The 18,561-nt window shown below is 42.2% G+C and overlaps 1 protein-coding gene across 3 annotated transcripts in view; it reads left to right on the top strand.

Annotated features, from left to right (window-relative positions):
• Positions 1 to 18,561, top strand: part of LOC144818802 (prostaglandin reductase 1-like) — a 330,315-nt gene that overhangs the window by 286,557 nt on the left and 25,197 nt on the right. For all 3 annotated transcript variants that reach the window (XM_078676574.1, XM_078676573.1, XM_078676572.1), the window contains exon 8: positions 11,855 to 11,960. In XM_078676574.1, the coding sequence (XP_078532700.1) occupies positions 11,855 to 11,960 (106 nt within the window). The remainder of the gene's footprint in view (positions 1 to 11,854; positions 11,961 to 18,561) is intronic.

Raw genomic sequence — 18,561 nt, 5'->3', positions numbered from 1 at the left:
CAACATAATTCATGGAAGTAACCAGATTTTACACCTGTATGTCAGTTATATGATCATCAATAGTTCAATCCAGACCTCTTCCCCTTCCTTTTGATCTATCACTGAATCAAAGAGCAGTCTTTTGAAATGAAAAGGGAGTCTGCTCCTTCTCTCCAGTGTGTCACCACCCAGCTCTTAGGAATTCAGCAATACAGTGTCTGGGGGGGATTTCAGTATACATTCATAGCACACTATCTGTTCAGCACTAATACCATTGTGCATTGTACCTTCATGTTTACACATGCTGTTAGAAAGGCGAACCCGGCGGAGGCAGAAGGTGTCTGACTGACCACCCCTAGGTCTACCCCTCCTTCAGAGAAGGGACCGAGCGATGTCGAGAGGCCTCCGACGGGAGGGCCCTCTCCTAGAATCGTACAGCAGAGTAACCACACCACTACAAATATACACCACACGTAGATAGAGTTTTCAATCTTTATCGGGTAATAAGTATCGGTTCAATATATACAGCAGATCCAGAGATCTGGAAAGTCTCGTGGCAAGGGGCAAGGTAGCGGGACAGTCTTATAGATGGTCGGTTGCAATGGGACCCTACGCACAGCTCTCAATCCTCGAGCTGGGGGGTTCCGGAAGGTAGGGCCGTGGCAGCGCCAGCAGGCTCCAGGATGGTTCAGCGAGCGTGGACCGCGGCAGCGCCGGCAGGTTCCAAGATGGTTCAGCGAGTGGGGACCGCGGCAGCACCAGCAGGTTCCGAGATGGTTCAGTGAGTGTGGACCGCGGCAGTGCCAGCAGGCTCCAAGATGGTTCAGCGAGTGTGGACCGCGGCAGCGCCAGCAGGTTCCAAGATGGTTCAGCGAGTGTGGACCGCGGCAGCGCCAGCAGGCTCCAAGATGGTTACAGCAAAGATGGACCGCGGCAGCGCCAGCAGGTTCCAAGATGGTTCTAGCAAAGATGGACCGCGGCAGCGCCAGCAGGTTCCAGGTAGAGCAGCAAGGGAAGTTCGTCTCAGGGTCAGCCGCGACAGCGTCAGCAGGGCTTCTCGACTCCGGGATACAACTCCCGTCCTACTCCGGGGCTGGCCCAGATATAGGTCTGGAGTCCTTTGATGTCCGGACCCTCTCGCCTGGGGGTCAGAGGGGCCGGGATGATGGTGTCCAGACACCCAGCAGGGGGGTGGAGCCGGAGCCCGGGGAGGCCGGAGGGTGATCGAAACCAGGCATCTGGGGATGGTTGGAGAGCCATCGAAACTCCCCTCTCCTTGTCTCTGGTTGAGTGGCCACTCTACCACCCGGAGGGTTCTTGGTGCCTCGATGGCGGGCTCGCTGGGGCCGTGGCCGCGGCTGGTCCGGGACCACGTGTCTGTGACGTGATGGGCCCAAGATGGCGTTGGGCCTGGAATGAGGGTCCGGGGTGGGCACCGGACCGGTAATGCTGGGGCGGCCCGAGGGGCCCGTGTCAGTGGTTGTGGGCCGCCGGGTGGCAGATCTGGTGGTTTGGAGGGCGTGCAGAGGTGTGCCCGAGGGCGACCCGGGCTGGATGGAGGGCCGATGTCGTCCGGGGCCCGCCATGCGGGAGGGGTAGGACCACGCCACGAGGCCGGGTCCAACACATGCCCACACACTCAGTCTGCATGCACTGTTCAGCACTGAAATTCTTCTATCTTCAATCAGGTTGTATTATTTCAAAACACATGCACTACCAACACACACTGTCACCACGTGCATGTTGCATATCTCTTCACCCTTCATGTCCAGTACTTCATGCAAGCACACATACACACAGCACATTTGGTCCCTGCGCACGCTTTGCAGAGCACTACATCTCTCATGTAATATATTGCTCTCAGGCATACATGCACACAGCACATGTACCAACCACAACATTCTGCTCCATCTTTGTACTGTACCCTTCCCAGGTACATGTAACATATTTGTAAAGCTCATTTTCACCCAAGTGTATCTTGGTGCTGAATAACAGATGTTTATTGTTACCCAATTCAATGGTACTCATTTTATTGACCTCAGATGGATGAAAGGCTGAGTGGACCTGCTGGGATTTGAAAGGAGCTTTATAAAGGGTCTTGTAATATATATATATATGTATATATATGTGTGTCTGTATGTTTCATACACAGTAAAGGTCACCACGTTGTAGTTAAAGTTAAATCATATTTTCCATAGGAAGAGCATTTTTTGTTTTGCTAATGACGTTGGTGCTGTTTGATGACTTTTCATGAAAGTTTCAGAAAACTGTTTATCCACCTCAACTCCTACCTGGAGAGTGTTAGGGTCCTCTGTCAAACAGAGGTTGAGAAAAAGGGCAGCTCCCAAAATGCGATATTCCCATGCCATTTCCATAGGGAATTTTAGACAGCACTAAAACCAAAATGGCTGAACAGAATTACACCATATATAGCACGGAGCAAGATCTTTACTGAGAAAGCGGGCTTTATGGGATTTGGTGTAAACCTGTTTAGTAGGTTTGGAGAACTTAAGATTTAAAATATATAGCTATATTGACAGTTGGGCTGAAATAATAAAATCCAGGCCTTCTGATTTAGACCCTCTGATGGCTAACCGCAACGGTAGCAGAAATGTTTCAGTTGCCATTGATGTGGCACTTGGTCCCCTGTACTGAAAATGTTAAAAGATAATACCATATAAGGGGGCACGATAAGGGTACTTCTGAAGGATTTCGAAAATGAATTGCAAAAAAAGATGTGGGGTGGGTGTCGGTAGGGACTGGCTGCCTGCTGAGGTTTGGGTGCAGGACAGGAGCCCAACTGCACACTGTGTACTATAGGCAGTGCACAGTAAAAGGGTTGGTCACCCACAAGGGGTTGGGTAACCATGAGGGGTGGGTGTCGGTCCCCAGCTGCAGGCCAGGCCCTTTCCCCAACCCCACACCAAACATTGCAGAAGGCTGCATTTCTTGCAAACACCCTTAAAAGTTATTACATTGTGGATGAAGACCTAATTTTCATTGTCTGTCTCCGGGCACCTTTCTGGGAATGCCTACTGTGCAGCATGCACGTGAAACAATTAATGTTCTTAATTTATGAATACCTTGCACACCCTGCGCACAGTTAATTTACACCTCTGCTTGCATAATGTATATTTTTAAATTGCAAGAAAAGTATGCCTGTCTAAGTCATGCCAGCTCCCGGGAAAAAAAAATTGAATTAGGGCATGGGTGTAGACTGCTCCATACAATCCGCTAGCACATTAAGGATATCGTAATATAAAACTCAAAAATGTGAAAAACTTTAGTGTCAAACACGATTACGTGACAGTGTCAGCACGGGACAGCACAACTTCATCTTGCACCTGTTACACCACCCAGCTCTCCAATATTATTTTGAGCAGCCTCAAGAAATGTGAGACTTCATTGGATTCCCTTTGTGACCCGTTTCTGCTTCAGAGATCTGGCTAGCTTTATTCAAGTTATCTATCTTCATTAGGGTCCATCTTCTAGAATTCCTCCAGGTCTAGCCACACCATTGACCCTGTGCCATTTCAGTCGCGGCTAGTGACATTTCAAAGTAGTGGGGCGTAAGGGCAGACAACCAATTGGTCCTCCTTGATACCTCTTGGCCTCCCGCTTCACTCGTGCCTTGCTGCTTCTGCTGCACTGAATACATGCACTAAGTTCATTCTTGGTCAAAGTCTGGAGCTTTTACTGAGTTATTTCTGCATCTGTGATGGTACCATGTGCAAGTATTGCGACAACCTGTCTGTACTCCCTCTGAACTACCTGCTTCTGCCGCAACAAGCACATTTTTTGCTATAGCCTACTGCCATTGAGCGTGTGGTACTTTTACTGTGTGCGACATCTGCACAACTGTGGTGCTTTGTATCATGCCCAATAGCACTTTCCAAGCACAGCACTCAACATAGCCCCAAGTGATATAGTGAGCTAAGCATTCACCACCTCAATAATACACATATTAACCAATGTGGAATGCACTAAAACCACATAATGGACAAAGAAGTCTTGAAACATCACAGGCACGTGCAGGTAAACAATGGACCTCTATGCACGCCAGGCGACTGGAATGGACAGAAGTGACTTTCTGTATATGCATCCATCCACATAATGCTTTACATTATTTATGAAAAGATCCACTGGGCCTCTTCCTGTATAATCCACCAGTAAACACCCAGTAATCTACCCGAACCTTGTTCACCCTTATACAGTACGAAACACAACCAAGCACAATTGGATTCTGTTTACAAGGTCACTTAAAATTCGAAAGCCCGTCAAGGCCAATGAAACCGTAGTAATGCGCCAAACAAATGCAAATGCCAGGACATAGCAGGAATGCATCACCCTAAATATACGAGGAAAAGTTTAGAAGAGACATGTGAGTGCATTCCAGTTCGAAAATGAAAAGAGTGATAGTTGGGTGAACAAACAGGGCGAAGGCAAGAGAGATCATGTAAAAGAAGAGAGAAAGGCCACTGGATGGTAAAGAAATTAAGAAACATTTAAATCTAAGTCCTAGCCACCACAGCAGAAGGCAATCTGCAGGAACATTGCAAATCAGAGGCAAGAGGCTGTGCAAATTGAAGGCATTGCGTATAAACTCGCACCTCAACCTGCGATCCCTCAGACGCAGAATTAAGAGTGAATGTAGTATGTATGATGAGAGTTTGGTGTATGCAATTGTAAGAATGTTTTCTTTTTTCACATTGTTTTCTCTGCATGGAATGGTTTTTTATTGTCTTTAATGTAGTACTATGTGTTTTATGTAATGAGCTTCTGAAAATGTACAAGTTGAGATGATAAATTGATAAATGATAATTTTGTACTATAAAATATAACAAAAAAAATAATAAAACTATAAATCAAAAAATTTTGATGTTGCCATTATGTGTTAAAGTATAAAAGTCAAAGTGTTGGAGGTGTTACCGCCAGAACTGTAGAGGTCGAGGGGGAATATTTCTTATAGTGTTTTTTGCTTCTCCTCTCTTTCCCTGACCATTGTAGTAAACATAGAGGGGGTCCCATTCTTATGTTAACAAATTGAAGGCATCATCTTACATAGAAGCGTAACACTGCATAAACTGCTTTATGTACATTTTTCACACTAGCTGTCCAAAACAGAAAAAAACGTTTCCATGACTCTCCTCTCTTTATTTTTCTTACACTACTTCTGTTACGTTATAAGGGGCGTTAGCTGTTCTTTGATCAGCGACATTCAGGAACGTACAAACAGAGATTAATCAATATTGATCGGACTGAGACATTTCATGTTTGCAGTCACGGCTCGCAGTACTCGCGGGGGGTGGGGGAGTCGTGGGTGGAGGTTGCGGGGGGGGGGCAGAGGGAGGATAAAATTTAGAAAACGTACCTGACCGCCTCTGCTCCTGGTCCGCGTTGGCACCTCTTGAAACAGGAACAGCAGCACTGGAGTGGCAACCCCTAAGCCAATACTGGCACTGCTGCAGCGCCAAGAGTGGCTTAGGCAACAGTTACTCCTCGCCCCTGCCTGCTCATTAGGAAAATGAGGAGATCCTAATGGGCAGGCGCAAACAAGTGAAAACACAAGTGCGCATGAGTGGGCACGGGCAAAAAATTAGCCCTCCGTCCCCACTCATGCGCACTTGTGTTGTGCTGCTGCCTGCTGCCCCATGTCTGACAATGCATGTCAGTCAACATGACGCCAGACTGCCCACCCCCTTCAGACTCTGAAGGGGATGGGCGGTCCAACGTCATGCTGACTGACATGCATTGTCAGTTCTCCCTCGGTGTCTCTTTGAACTTAAGTACACTGATTCAGTTTACTTAAGCTCAGCAACGCCGAGGGAGCTGCGGGCGGCTGTGGGTGGGGGAGCTATGCCCCCACGCCCCTATGGACGCACCGTGCCTGCTTGAGAGTAGTGTGTGGTATAGTCTCAGATGCTGCTAACCCCTGAATGGCATACAATAAGTAGGATGTCCAAAATGTTTTCTAGATTTAAATAATTGTAAGACTATTATTTAATATAAAGTATGGCAAATTGAGCTAATATGAGTTGGTCTGCTCGTTGTTAAATTCAACTGCTCGCTTGTTGATTATTCTTGATTTTAAACATTGGGCATATGACCCTTCTAATAGTAACTCACAAGAATTTCTTGAACTACTTACCTCACTAAACTTTGTTCATAGACAGTCCACATCATAGTAAGGACCACATAGTAGACCATATATGAAACACGATTCATTCCCATTATAGAAAAGATTCAGATTGTTCTTTTAGTTTAGCGATACCATTTAAATATAAGTGTTCCAAGCATTGAGTTATGAGCCTAGCTCTCAAATCTATCCAGTGCTCAAGTTGTTCTAGGCCCAAAGCAATGTCCAACATTGACAGGGGAAAGAACTGTGCTCTGCCTGTTTTGCATTACTTGTACTCCATTGAAGACGAGAAGTATGAGCAGTAGGGAGCTGTTTTACGTTTCTAGCCAAAGTAATTGCAGAAATGCAATTTGGAGCATGGAATGGCAATGCATACTCCCCCTTAACAGAGCCCAGTAGGAATTTAGACTCTTACAGAATTACCCAGCCATGTATAGGCCATGTAATAAATGACTGCAGGCCATCTGGAACCCCTGGACCAAATGGAATACCCATAGCAGTAATAATAATGAACCCCAATAAATAGAGAATGATTCTGACTCCTCTGTGTAATACTGTGCTCATCAGTAGTCAAATTCTTCTCTTCAATGGTTCTATTGTACAGCCAATATACAAATAAAGAAGTAGAAATTATCCAATGCAACTAACGTTTAATTGCCTTGCTAGATACAGAAGGGAAACTTTTGCAAAACATTTTTAACTCACTTATCTCAATGGGCCACAGAGAAACAGATCATGAAGTACCATCAAACAGGATTTAGACCTCAGTATTCATCAGTTGATAACATATTGCTTATATCACTCTTAGGAAACAAAGCATTGACTATAAAAGACAAAAATATTTGTATGCTATATATCTTACTTGATTGCTTTTGAAAGAGTTGACAGAAACACACTATGGGCCAAATTATCAGTTTGGGAAACCAATCTCACATTACTACATTTACTGATTGAATTTTATACTGACACATGGGTTGAAGTAAAACTCTCTGATGGTCACAGTACAGACACTGAGAATTGTGTCTGTAAACTTATTATAGGAGAGGTGTATTCTGGCCCTTCTTCTTTTCTCAGTATACATTGCTCCTCCCCATCCACCTCCGCCTGACCAAAGACCACCTCGCCTTCAGGAAGCAACTCAAGACCTGGCTGTTCGAGCAGTAGCGGACCCCCCTCCCCCAAGCGCCTTGAGACCCTCCGGGTGAGTAGCGCGCTATACAAATGCCCTGATTGATTGATTGATCGATTGCTGACCTACATGAAATTTTAAACAACAGCAATGGTGACTCACCAAAATATAGAGCACCTCAAATGTCTGACTTAGGGCCCGATTCCAATGCAGTTAGGAAATAATTCAGACCGAATCGGTTTAGGAATGGTTTCCGACCGTCTCGGATCGGGGAGTTAGACCGACCGAGTAAAATGCATCTGAATGCTTCCAGATACAATTTGGTTGGACTTCCATTCACATCAATGGGAGCCTATGTTCTGACCGAATGCATCGGCTCCCATTGAAGAAAGGGGTGGCTGGGGAAAATCGGGAATCCTGTGGCGGGCACCCCCCAGTGCCTTCTACATTGTGCATGGCTGGTAAGGGGTGGTCCAATCGGTACCCCCACGGGCCCGTTTGGGAAGGCTCTGGGTGCAGGGGGGCCCGCTAAGGCCCCCAAAGTCTTATTCCGACTAACGATTCGAGTCGGACGGCACGATTCGGAAGGCTGTCTGAATCCAGCATCATAATCGGTCGTTCGGAAATGCGGTCCTTAGAGACGTTCGATTCTGCTTTATACTGGTCGGTCATTCCAAATGCCGTCTGCTTCGGATTGGGATATTTCTAATGCCTAACTTGCATCGTACTCAGTCAGTCGGAAACCTTTCTGATTGGGTCGGAAAGACACGTTCTCACATCAGATTCGGGCCCTTAGTTTATGCTGCTGACCTGGTGGTTGTATCTGCTACACAAATGGGGTTTAGCCACAACTATACCAACTTCAAGGATTTAACAACTAGGGCTAAAGATAAATTACAAAATGACAATATCCTGTTTATGTATGTAATAAATGAAGATTCAGCTGGGTCCTTGAAAATCATAGAACCATCAAGGAAAATAAACAACAAGCTCACATGAAACACCTATATTGTTGATTTGCTACATTAAAAGCATATATGTTTGTGGGCTGATTAAACATTTTCAAGAAAATACAAAGGGGGAGCATCTGGATCAACAATTACTGTCACAACTACTAAACTAGTACCATTGATTCATATGGAGCCTGAGAGTCTAAGGATCAAGCTATATGAAACCTCAAGAAATTTTCTAAAAACGATTTGAAGCATATTTAACCTAAGAGCCTCCACTTCCAACCGTTGATTAAGATTAGAGCTGGGCCTTTTGTTATAAAATTGCTTCAAACAACCTCAACAGCCTTAAGTAAGGTGTGTTTGTGATTGTATAACCTCTAATAAGGAAATGCATCAAAACCTAAATAAAAAAGGAATTACCTTTAAAGGTGTTCGGATTCTTTATGTATTCAGTACAAAATATTGTTGAATGAATTTGATTTATCACCAACTATTGAACTTTCAAAGATGGACAAGTTAAAGAGAAAATACTTAATCAAGAAAACTAACATGGCTACTCATTTTCCCATTAACCTACCTAAACCATTAACCAATAAAAATCAACGAACTATATGTGCACGCCAAAAAGAAACCCTCATTTAAACTCAACAATTCCCACAGTAACAAAAAAGGCAGTCTTAAGGTTTAGGTCACTATATATTCCTCTACATCATTTGGAAGGATTGTAAAGGTGTAGGTGAAGCTTTGTTGTCTGTCATTCTTATGAGGAAATGAATGAACATATTCTCCTTTATGTGCCCTAAATCACTGTAGCAGTATAAGAAGTATTTACACCAAATTTGCCATACACAAATTAGAATTATTGCAGAAGCTACGCAGTTATGTGTCAAAGGAAATGTACAAAAAATTGAATATCTAGTGAAATTTTTAGCGTTGGACGAAAATTCATACCCTAAAGATGCCTCAAAAGGAGGAACTTAACCTTAACTTATAGGCTATCTCAGATTTTATTACAGTGTATGCTTTTAATGTGTTTTCACACATTTTTCATGTTTCACTATTTTCATTAGAAAGTCTTTGGTTTTAATTAACTTATACATTAAAGTACTTGCAATAATTCTGAGAACTAACATGCATGACTGTTTGATGCCCTGTAGATGTATGTGCCCTTCCAACTGGAGGCATGGGTGGGCGAAAGGGTGAAAATCTGCGGACATCATCACTCTCCTTACATCCATCCATGTTGCTGTTGGAAGCCAATACGTGTCCTCTTCTTTAATGTGCATGAATGGCCAGGCTGAAACTGCTAGTGCAGAACCTGTGTTTTTTGTACTGCCCTCCACCAGCTTGCAGGTTCTGACTGTGATTAAGAATCATGAGTTGTAGACTCATAAACTGCCTCTATACATTTTGAGTGGCATTTTGCCCCTCATAAATGTGTGGGTGCGCTTCCTGAATCAAGACCTTGATGTGGATTTCTAGGAGCTACGCTTGCATTGATAGGGTTTTTAAATACTAGATAATCCAGATCTAACCAGGTATATCGTCTCTCTCCTAGGTTTCTGACTTTGTGCAGCAGGTGGTGGTGGTGGTGCAGGTGGGACAGTCTTACTAATCATCAATGACTAGACCCTGGGATGCAGGAGCTGATGATCTCTCAGCTGGTACTGGCCCTCCTCTGTCTCTGCCAGCAGTCACATTTCCTCCTCAGCCTCCACATCTACTTTTACTTCTGTATTTATCATTTCAGGCTACTGATATTGTAATACTTGAAAGAGACACATTTGTAGCCATTTTCCTTGCCAGCAGTCGTGAATTCTAAACAGTATGCGTGCCACACAAAGGACATACATGTGAATTGCAACATTCTTCGCTCTCCAAGCTACTACTGGTATGATCTGTACCTTTGAAGGGAGGCTGCCACCAGACCACACCAGTGACGTCTAACTTATTTCAGAGATTGCCCCTCTCTACAGCTTGTTAAAATATGGCAGTTTAGGGGCAACCCCTGCTTTAGGGCTGCAACAGTACTCTAAACAGCTCTTGCTACGGTAGTCTAGCTGATGTACCCTGCTATCTTTGCTGGAGGAAATCATTTACACAGAAAGAGCGTACCTGCTTGCTTCAAGCGTAGTCCTACCTGTTTCATGACGGGTCTATCTTCAGACATTGCTCCTGCATCCATGTCTCCCACTCGGGGCCCATTGGTTGTCAGATCATGGTCACCTCCGTTCCATAGGGCTTTCCCCAACCTATCAGAGCACCTTTCCTCTGCTCTCTTTCACAGTCACCAAGAGCTGATGCATAGTGTTGGGTTAAAATGCTACCCGCCTTTGCAATAAAGCCTTGCACAAACTCAACGCCCATTTTATTCATAAAGCGAAGGAGACACTATGCATTGTGGTAAATGCAATCAAGTTGCTAAATAGCTACTCCTCGGACACACATGATCTTTTTATTAACTCTATATTTGTCTCTCCTTAAATACTGTATTTTAAAGAGTGGGAAGGGTTACTGGCCCCCTCAGTTATTTGAGTGTTTTATTTGCTTGTTGTCTTAAGGCAAGTAAAACAATCAAACAACTTCAGGGGTTAGTACTTTGGAGTTGTGTCACAATGTTTTTCCATTCATACGCTGCAATTGTACCTGGAAAAACCCTTGCATAAAGACCCCATTATCCACAAAATTAGTAAGCAAGCAACCTGTGTTTATGCTGTACTCTAAGCAGTGTAATTCTACTTTACATACATGTAAATTTTTGATGTGCTGAAGTGAGCATAGCAAGGGATTGGCAGGGGCTGATCAAGTTTCAGCAATACAAATTCGGTAAAAACTCAAAAGTAACATCTGTAAACCTGTGTGGGTGTTCTACGGTATGGTAATACACGTACTAGATGACCCTAACTTGCACTCAAGTGGAATTTGCAGGCACTTTGTAGCAAATGCAGTTTTGTACAACCATACATGCAATATTGTACAAGACTAATTTAGGAACAGATATGTTGTGAGGGGATAATAGTAATATATAGGCTCCAAAAACGTGAAATGAAAATAAATGTACAATTGGGGTGTTTTCCTAACAACTTTTCGTACCTAATTTACACTATGCAATCTGTTCTTACTAAAACACTTCTCCCTAATGCACGGGAATGCAATGCAGTTATGTGCACACATTATGCACTGCATAATTTTATGAAATACACAAAGACAATGAATAAATAAATACATTAGATAAAAGTCCTAATTTATGCTCATCAGTAAATAAACGTTTAAGCATTTTGTGTATTACTCATCTAAGGTTTTTATTGTGAAACACCCCCTATATTTTTATGTCTTTATGGCAGAGGTTGAATATATTACATTGAATTGATTGAGTAATGCTTATTAGTATGGCTTCAATATCCCCAGTTGGTAACAATTATCTCCAGGTGATGTGCTATTTTACTTTTCTTTAGAGCAGAATTGATTTTGTCTTTCACTTTTATTGCTGCTCATTTATACTTTTCGGTTTTCAGTGTGTGTATAATTACCTGTTTGAGCACATTTTCTCTGCATTTGGCCAAAGTCCTCCCTATAACAGGAGGCTTGCCTGATTTGTGCACAACTGTTATTAGTGAAAGACACTCATCTTTCACTTATGTCATTTCTTTTTAGGTAGGCGGAGAATTTACAAGCATTGCTTTGCTCCAGATGAAGAGATTTGGAAGGATTGCTGTGTGTGGAGCCATCTCCGAATACAACGAGCAAGAAACTGCAAAAGGTAACCTTTTTCAAATTATGTTTCAAATGATCTCTCTCAAATTTAAACACGTATAATATCCTTAATAATAACATAATATGTTTTCTGATGTTAATGAAAATTTACATTTTTCTTGAATTAGACCTATATTGTTTTAGAGGAGTTAAAACTAGCAAAAGTTAGCTGCTCGACTGTTGGACAAGTCCTAGGCTTTTTTTATTTGAGAACCTTTAGTTCTAAGAGCAGTTTGATCTTTTTCTTGAAGGCGGGAATCATTCAACAGAAATACCAAGCTTTATTTAATGAACATGTTTTATCTTAAGTTGGTTTTTAGTGAATGTACTAACGTTTATTTAAGCATTTCAAAACGTATAACTCTTTTATAATTACAATTCTTCAATTAATCCTGTTTTTAATAAGAATGTTAAAATAGCAAAATATTTATTTAAGCTTGTTTTAAGGTTTGTTGAAAATAAGTTTGAAACGTTCAATAAAAAGTACTTACCTATTCCAGTGGGATTAAAAAAGATTGAGGCAGTGTGTTAAAACAGGTTCAAATGTATTTAAAAATTTGCAAATGTTCTCAAAGTGTTGTGAATGGGTTAGCTACATTTAAGTAGTTTGTTAACATTTTGATATTTGTTTAGTAGTTTTATAATTTTGGAATACTTCATTTCAGACAATTGGGTTTTCCTTATATATCATGTTAGTTTTCTACATAATTCTAAACTTGGTTAAGAATTGGAAGCATCGTAAAATACCCTTATGGTTACTTATGGTTTGCAAATACTGGAACTCTTCTCTGAATGGTTCTGAAACTATCTAAACATAATGTCTGAGGTGGTTGCCGAAACTCTTTGAAGATTATTTTAAACCTTTTAACTAAAACACAAATTTGAATGAACAATGTCAGAGCATCTGAAAACTCATTTGTTATTTCTACACTTTGCAACAAAGACATATTGAAAAATTCAAATTCTTTCCACATTTTAACGGACTTCTCGAATTGACTGAAACATCCAATGGCAATTTAGTAAACAACATTTTGAAAGATCAATACACATTTGCTCATCCATCCAGGGCATATTTTGGTGGCTGGTTTCCTCCCTCTCAACAATTTAAAGGGCAATAACTGTTTGGAAGACTGTGGAGTAGTGCGATAAAACCATAACATTGATTTTACAGCATTTCCAACCACACACCTGTTTTGGACAGCCCATTGGACACAATGTACTAAAACACGACTAATACGTTCAACCTGCCCAATGGTTTGAGGATGATAAAAGGAGGTTTAAAGATGGGTAACATCACCAGACTTGAGGAAACATTCCACCACATCATTAGTAAATTGAACACCATTGTCTGAAAGCAAGTAATGAGGCAACACTTCCATGAAAAAAGCTCCCAGAGAAAATCAACCCCAGCATTTGGCATTGGGTTCAGCCAAAAATTTAACTTCTGGCCACTTTGAGTATTAGTTCTACAGCTACCAATGCAAAATAGGATTGAGCAGGCAATCTATTAAAGGGTCCAACAAGATCCACTCCTATTTTTCCCAAGGTCTTTCTGGACATTCAATAGGAGTCAACGGTTGACACACAGATTCTTCTCAGAAGACATGCATATAACACAATTGCCCACATGCCCACATATGATTCAATTTCAGTATCCATCGAGGGCCACCACAAAGTCTTTCTTAAACATTTTTTTGTAAATGTAACGCCCATATGGCCTTCATGTGCCAATTTGAAGAGCTTAGATCTCAAACCAACAGGGGGAACTAATTTATCATTCGTAAGAAGGAAACCATCATCAATGGATAATTCATCTGCCACTTTCCAAAACGGTTGACAGGCTGCAGAAAGTGATTCCTTGGGCCACCCTTTTGACACACAATCCATGACTACTTTCATGACTTCATCCAGTACCATTCCAACTCTCCATTCACATTCAGTAACCGCACATATGCCTTCCAAATATAACACGATTCAGAAAAGGGGGTTAAGCAGACCACTCTTACCCAGTCCAAAGATCAGGGCTTGATCCATCACCGTTATTTAGCTCACTGCCCCATCCCAGCTCAGAACCTGGCTATATGCAAATTAGTCTGTCCCTGGCCCAGTGCATCATGGGAACAGGGCAGACCAAAATACCAAGCCAATTCTTCACCAGAAAGGATACAAGCTACCGGGGACCGGTTTCTGGCATACAAGCCCTGATCTTTTGACTGGGTAGGAGTGTTCTGCTTAATTCAGATACTCTGTCCATCACCACCCCCTCTATGAATCGTTTTGGCCACCACAAGTGTGGAAGGGTATGCTCAGATGCGAGTCCCTTGCTCACTGCACCATCAGGATTCAAGCAAGCCGGGCCGAAGACGGCTGTTATGCCAGAAACCGGTCCCCGGAAGCTTGTTTCCTTTCCAGTAAAGAATTGGCTTGGTAGTTTGGTCTGCCCTGTTCCCATGATGCACTGGGCCAGGGTCAGACTAATTTGCATGTAGCCAGGTTCTGAGCTGGGATGGTGCAGTGAGCTTAAAAAACGGTGATGGATCAAGCCCTGATCTTTTGACTGGGTAGGAGTGTTCTGCTTAATTCAGATACTCTGTCCATCACCACCCCCTTTATGAATCGTTTTGGCCACCACAAGTGTGGAAGGGTATGCTCAGGTTTGAGTCCCTTGCTCACTGCACCATCAGGATTCAAGCAAGCCGGGCCGAAGACGGCTGTAATGCCAGAAACCGGTCCCCGGAAGCTTGTTTCCTTTCCAGTAAAGAATTGGCTTGGTAGTTTGGTCTGCCCTGTTCCCATGATGCACTGGGCCAGGGTCAGACTAATTTGCATGTAGCCAGGTTCTGAGCTGGGATGGTGCAGTGAGCTTAAAAAACGGTGATGGATCAAGCCCTGATCTTTTGACTGGGTAGGAGTGTTCTGCTTAATTCAGATACTCTGTCCATCACCACCCCCTTTATGAATCGTTTTGGCCACCACAAGTGTGGAAGGGTATGCTCAGATGTGAGTCCCTTGCTCACTGCACCATCAGGATTCAAGCAAGCCGGGCCGAAGACGGCTGTAATGCCAGAAACCGGTCCCCGGAAGCTTGTTTCCTTTCCAGTAAAGAATTGGCTTGGTAGTTTGGTCTGCCCTGTTCCCATGATGCACTGGGCCAGGGTCAGACTAATTTGCATGTAGCCAGGTTCTGAGCTGGGATGGTGCAGTGAGCTTAAAAAACGGTGATGGATCAAGCCCTGATCTTTTGACTGGGTAGGAGTGTTCTGCTTAATTCAGATACTCTGTCCATCACCACCCCCTTTATGAATCGTTTTGACCACCACAAGTGTGGAAGGGTATGCTCAGATGTGAGTCCCTTGCTCACTGCACCCTCAGGATTCAAGCAAGCCGGGCCGAAGACGGCTGTAATGCCAGAAACCGGTCCCCGGAAGCTTGTTTCCTTTCCAGTAAAGAATTGGCTTGGTAGTTTGGTCTGCCCTGTTCCCATGATGCACTGGGCCAGGGTCAGACTAATTTGCATGTAGCCAGGTTCTGAGCTGGGATGGTGCAGTGAGCTTAAAAAACGGTGATGGATCAAGCCCTGATCTTTTGACTGGGTAGGAGTGTTCTGCTTAATTCAGATACTCTGTCTATCACCACCCCCTTTATGAATCGTTCCAAATATAACACACCAATAAAAAAATTCTCATCCGTGTCATCTACATCATCCGGATCATCCTCTGAAATGGGAAAGCGAGACAAAAAAATCTGCACGTACATTCATGCCTCCTTTGATATAAACAATGTCAAAATTATATTGCAACAACTTGGAGGCTAATGTTGAAATTCTAGTAGTTTGTTCCCTAATTTTTTCAGCCAACAAGATAGCTACACGCGGTTTGTGATCAATTTTGACAGTAAATTTTGACCTCCAAACATATGGTTTACATTTTTTAATAGACCACCAACATGCTAAAAGTTCTTTTTCAATAGTAGAATAATGCATTTCAACATCCAGCAAAACTCTAGATGCACAACAGACAGTGTGTTCAACAGTCCCACTTTGTTGCATAAGTATAGCCCCAAACCATATCCACATGCATCAACCTTAATGCCACATTCTAAACTGGGATCAAATGAAATCAACATTCTGGAGCCACCTAACTGTTTGTTTAATCCACTCAAAAGCATTGGAACATGACATATCTCACACAAAATCAAATTTTGGTTTGAGTAAATTGGTTAAAGGTGTAATGTGGGAAGCATACTCAGAAACAAAATGGGAATAACATTTGCACATCCCCATAAATGATTTAAGTTCAGGCCTGTCTTTGGGCACCTGGACCACAATAATGGCATTAACACGACCAGGATCAGAAATGACATGACCCAAGGATTCAACTGTTTTTCACAATTTCACACTTGTCCTACTTCAGAACAATGCCTTTATCTTGTAAGATAGACAGAACACATTCTAATATTTCCAAGTGTTCAACCTTGGTTTTACTATAGACTAACACATCGTCTTGAAAGACAACTTCATCCACACCTCTGAATAACTAATACATAATTCTCTGGAAAACCGAAGCCGCCAAGGCTAGCCCGAATTGCAATCTGCAAAATTGAAAAGTACCCATTGGTGAGACAAAAGCTGTATATTGTTTAGAACAAGGACCCAACAGAACTTGATGATAGGCTGATGCAAGATCCAGCTTTCTAAACCAATTCGCATCAAATACAGAAGCCAACAAATCTGGCATTTTGGGAGAGGATGGAAATCCACCCAAATTGCTCTATTAAGGCTACGTAAGTTGACAGACTCTCAGATCTCCATTTTTCTTCCGAGCAACAACAAGCGGAAAAAACCATAGAGATGATTCAATAGGTTTGATGATTCTAGAATCGCATAATCTAGTTATTTCTTTATCTAAATCATCATTGACAGAAAACACTGCATAACTTATGCTTCACTGGAGAAGACCCCTCCTTAACTTTGATCCTGTGTTGAAACCCTTGGATGCAATCAATCTCATTAGAAAATACTTTAGGAAATTTAGAACGCAGATTTGAAACTAAGGAGGAATCATCGGAAGAGATGTCCACATCAACAATAGACACCTGTTCACTGGTACCAGGCTTTAAAATCATTCTAAAAAGACCCTGATCAAACCAACCTAGTGTTCGTAACCCTTTAACAGCCACATGCACTTTCCCAAATATCTTCCTCCCCATGAAAATTAACACATCTTCGAAATATTTTGTTGCATTGTGTCTTGTAGATAGCATATATGTAAAAAAAAGTGGATTGCATAAAATAAATATGTGATTTAAATTATGGTTTTTGATAATAAATATTATTGAATAGTAAAGGTGTCCATTGATTTGTCAGCTTGTACGCCAATGGAATTGTTTGGGAGTTAATCATCAGTATTGGTAGCATTAGTTGTTTTTTGTTATAAGGCTCAGCCTTACTGATAAAAGCCAGACCCATTTTTGTTTCAGACAAGCAGCTTAGAGCACAGAAAGAGTGCTCTCCAGTTGAGCCACTATCAGAAGACAGAATGGATCCTTCGCTATAGTACATATTTATACTTTGAACATTTTGCTCAGCCTAAGTTGTTGTACAATGTTCATTGTTTCATTGGTTTATTTTGGTTTAACTAGAACGCTCATGGTTTGGATTGCCTAGACTGAGAAACAATTATGGTTGGTGCCCCTTATTAATTTGCAGTTTGCCCTTGATTATTTATACTTGAGTTTATTATTAATTGGGTTGATTATTGATATTGGATTTATTCTGTTTGATGCATCTTTAAAATCATTATTTGTATGATTGTTTTTATTTATCTCAATAGCTTGATGCTTGATTGCCTTGTACAGCACGCTGGATAGATTCTTATGAATTTTATCAATCAGGATCTACCTCACTTAGCCTTCTGCATATTGCAGTATAAGTTCTTAATGTCAAATGGTCACAATGCTTGGTTTCCAGATTTTGACGCATAATGTTCAGGGCTTTAACTTTCTCATGAAAAGGAATATGTTGCTGAGGTGGCTTTATTCTAGGGATTCATCAGTGGCATTTATTCAAGAAACCTACCTAGTATCTAGAGCTGTCCAACCTCTTTATTTCCAACGTTAACCCTTTCAGTACCGTTCCTCTAGTCCAAGAGTAAGAGGGTTGTGGTTTTGTTTTGAAAGGGCATACATTTTCAAGAGATGTCCATCCACAAGGATAAGGAGGGGAAAATGCTTATTCTCAATGGGAAGTTGGGAGAAGCTACAGTTATGCTGGTCAATGTTTATGGCAATCTCAATCGTAAGTCAACATTTTATAAGGATCTCTTTGAACACTTAGCTGAGCTCACCGAAGATCTCGTAATAATGGGTGGAGATTTCAATATATCATTTAATCCACAAAAAGACAAGTTGCATGCATGTTGGTATGGTTACGGTGCACCTGTCATGATGGTTTTAAGAATTTGAAATTACTGGATATTTGGAGGTCACAGCATCCCCATGATAGGGAATAAGCTTTCTTTTCAAATGTTCATGGAACCTCTTCCAGACAAATGGTCTCATTACGATGTTGGTCGGAAAGCATTCCGACGACTTCTTGTTGGAATTGTTTC

Source organism: Lissotriton helveticus, chromosome 2_1 (assembly GCF_964261635.1).
Source record: "Lissotriton helveticus chromosome 2_1, aLisHel1.1, whole genome shotgun sequence".
NCBI lineage: Eukaryota > Metazoa > Chordata > Amphibia > Caudata > Salamandridae > Lissotriton > Lissotriton helveticus.
Note: the sequence above shows the minus strand (reverse complement) of the source record. Positions and strands in the feature narration are given on the sequence as shown.